The sequence below is a fragment of the Adiantum capillus-veneris genome, chromosome 2 (assembly GCF_014529385.1).
Source record: "Adiantum capillus-veneris isolate H3 chromosome 2, ASM1452938v2, whole genome shotgun sequence".
Lineage (NCBI taxonomy): Eukaryota > Viridiplantae > Streptophyta > Polypodiopsida > Polypodiales > Pteridaceae > Adiantum > Adiantum capillus-veneris.
The window spans coordinates 43552659-43554761 of record NC_140932.1 but is presented as its reverse complement, the minus strand read 5'-3'; the positions used below and the strand labels follow the sequence as shown (position 1 = coordinate 43554761).

Sequence of the window (2103 nt, the reverse complement as noted above, 5' to 3'; positions counted from 1 at the left end):
AACACTTGCAATGGAAACCGTTGTTGTGCTATGGCACGTACATAACGTAAATTATGGTTAGAAAACCATTTGAGTAGATTTTGATGCGCAGGTCTACTTGTTACAGTGCACATAGTCTTCTATGTCTTTCAAAGCGACTCACATGTAAATCCGTCGCCGCGGAGTTATGGACAAGGATGCACATGACTCTGGGTCTTGAGTCGTTTTGGGAATGATGCTTTCAATGCTTCACTCATGTAAGTAAAGGGAGCACATCAAGGTCATAGATTTCTAGACAGTAAGTTGGTCCTAGCCATCCCTACCATTATGTGCGCATCTACAGGGCACACATGTGGAAGCTGATGGGAAGGTAAATGTTCTAGGTACTTTTAAGTCATGGGAGAAGTGGTTTCTTGTTTTCTCTATGGATCTAGAGTATCTCAAAAAAGAAAAAGATAGGGCCATACTAAATTAGGAAGAGAGAGAATAATGGTATGGGGAGTATTGGAAAAAACACCCAAGCCAGAGGGTCGAGTAGATAGTGCAAGAAAACTCCCAAACCTTAGCTTGGCGGCATGTAACTTCCTTAACAATGATCATCAGCAAAGAGGATTCTATAGGGTCTTAATAGAGGATTTTGTAGTGTTAATAATTTAGCGTCTAGTTTTCTTGTGTGATTTCACCTCTGTTCACAACGCAAAGCATACGTCAAACTACTCCTCTCTGTCAAAACTCTCACATCCAAGGACCTCGTGTCTTCACAGCTAGCGCACACAGCTTCATGACATTCTGGTGAACCCGACGCGTAGGAGAAGATGTTTTGGATCAGATTGAAGCAATTATGGTGTATGGGGTGGAGAATGACACAATAGCCAAAGGGGAGATTATATAGATGCTTCAACAAGTTTTGAGTCGTATGCACGAGCATGTAGCAAGACTCGAAGAGGAGCAGCTTGAGGAAGCAATAGATACAGGTATGCAGCTTGTGTATGATGAGAGGAACTTGTTTGATGGGTATGACGTATTTGGATACCTCAAGGTCTATGTGCACAAGATGGGATGTCACAATGTTTCAAAAAGTAAGATGATTGAAGTGTTTGAGCAATTATTGGTGCCAAAAATGAGTGTCTGTGTTCGAGAGATTGAAGTATTTGGATACCTCAAGGTCTATGTGCACAAGATGGGATGTCACAATATTTCAAAAAGTAAGATGATTGAAGTTTTTGAGCAATCATTGGTGCCAAAAATGAGTGTCTGTGTTCGAGAGATTCAGTTAAAACATGGGCAAAGCTGGGATGAATTTCAAGCAGCTCTCAAACATGAGTATTATCATGAGATTTTGGAGCAAGATCTCCAGTTTCAATTGCATGATTCAATGAGTTTTTTTGATTTCTTGGAGAAGATTCACGGTGCCATCCCAGATGATCAACTTAATGATCCATTTATTGAAAGTTTACAAGTCACACTAGAGCAAACAAATCATAAACCTTTTCTACAAACAGTTGACACTACAATAGATAAGTGTGTACTACAACAAAAAAAGCAGGTGCAATCAATATATGAGGGCATACTTGATGACATATATGGCAAGCCATATAATGTAGACATGGTTGACATCAACTAGGGTATCTATGAGTATAGAAACATGCAAGTTGCCGAGGATGTTCGAAAGCCTGTGTTCAAAGTTCTTGAGCTATGCCAAGGTAGCTTGCAAAACCAAGTTAAAGAGGGTTTGAATCATAAGGGTATTCCAAATGCAGTATATGAGTTTGATATACAATTTATAAGCTTTCTGGCCGAAGATGAATGAAACTTAGTAGATGCCAGGTTAGTGCGTATGCATTTTGATGCAATACGAATAAGTGTGGGTTATGAGGTAAAGAAGACTCTTCTAATGCCGTTTGATCCAGATGGAATCCAATGCCGAGATAAGAGCCCTAAAAGTATGACAATTGGCTACTGGGCTGATTTTGGGGATGTTGAAAGTTTATGCAGGGTCTCTTGAGGTGGATGCCTTTATTGGAAGCTCCCTTGTTAATATGTTTGTCAAGGGCTGTCATGGCGGGCAAGCATTACAAATTTTCAAGAAAATGCCTATGAGGGGTATCTCTTCAAATGCTATAA

At 40.0% G+C, this 2103-nt stretch overlaps 1 protein-coding gene across 1 annotated transcript; it reads left to right on the top strand.

The window, feature by feature from the left end:
• The first annotated feature begins 549 nt into the window (after positions 1-549).
• LOC147462680 (uncharacterized) lies at positions 550-1748 on the top strand. The gene has a single exon (XM_086484834.1). The coding sequence runs from the start codon at positions 872-874 to the stop codon at positions 1601-1603; it is 732 nt and encodes a 243-aa protein (XP_086340960.1). The 5' UTR covers positions 550-871; the 3' UTR covers positions 1604-1748.
• The last annotated feature ends 355 nt before the right edge of the window (positions 1749-2103 follow it).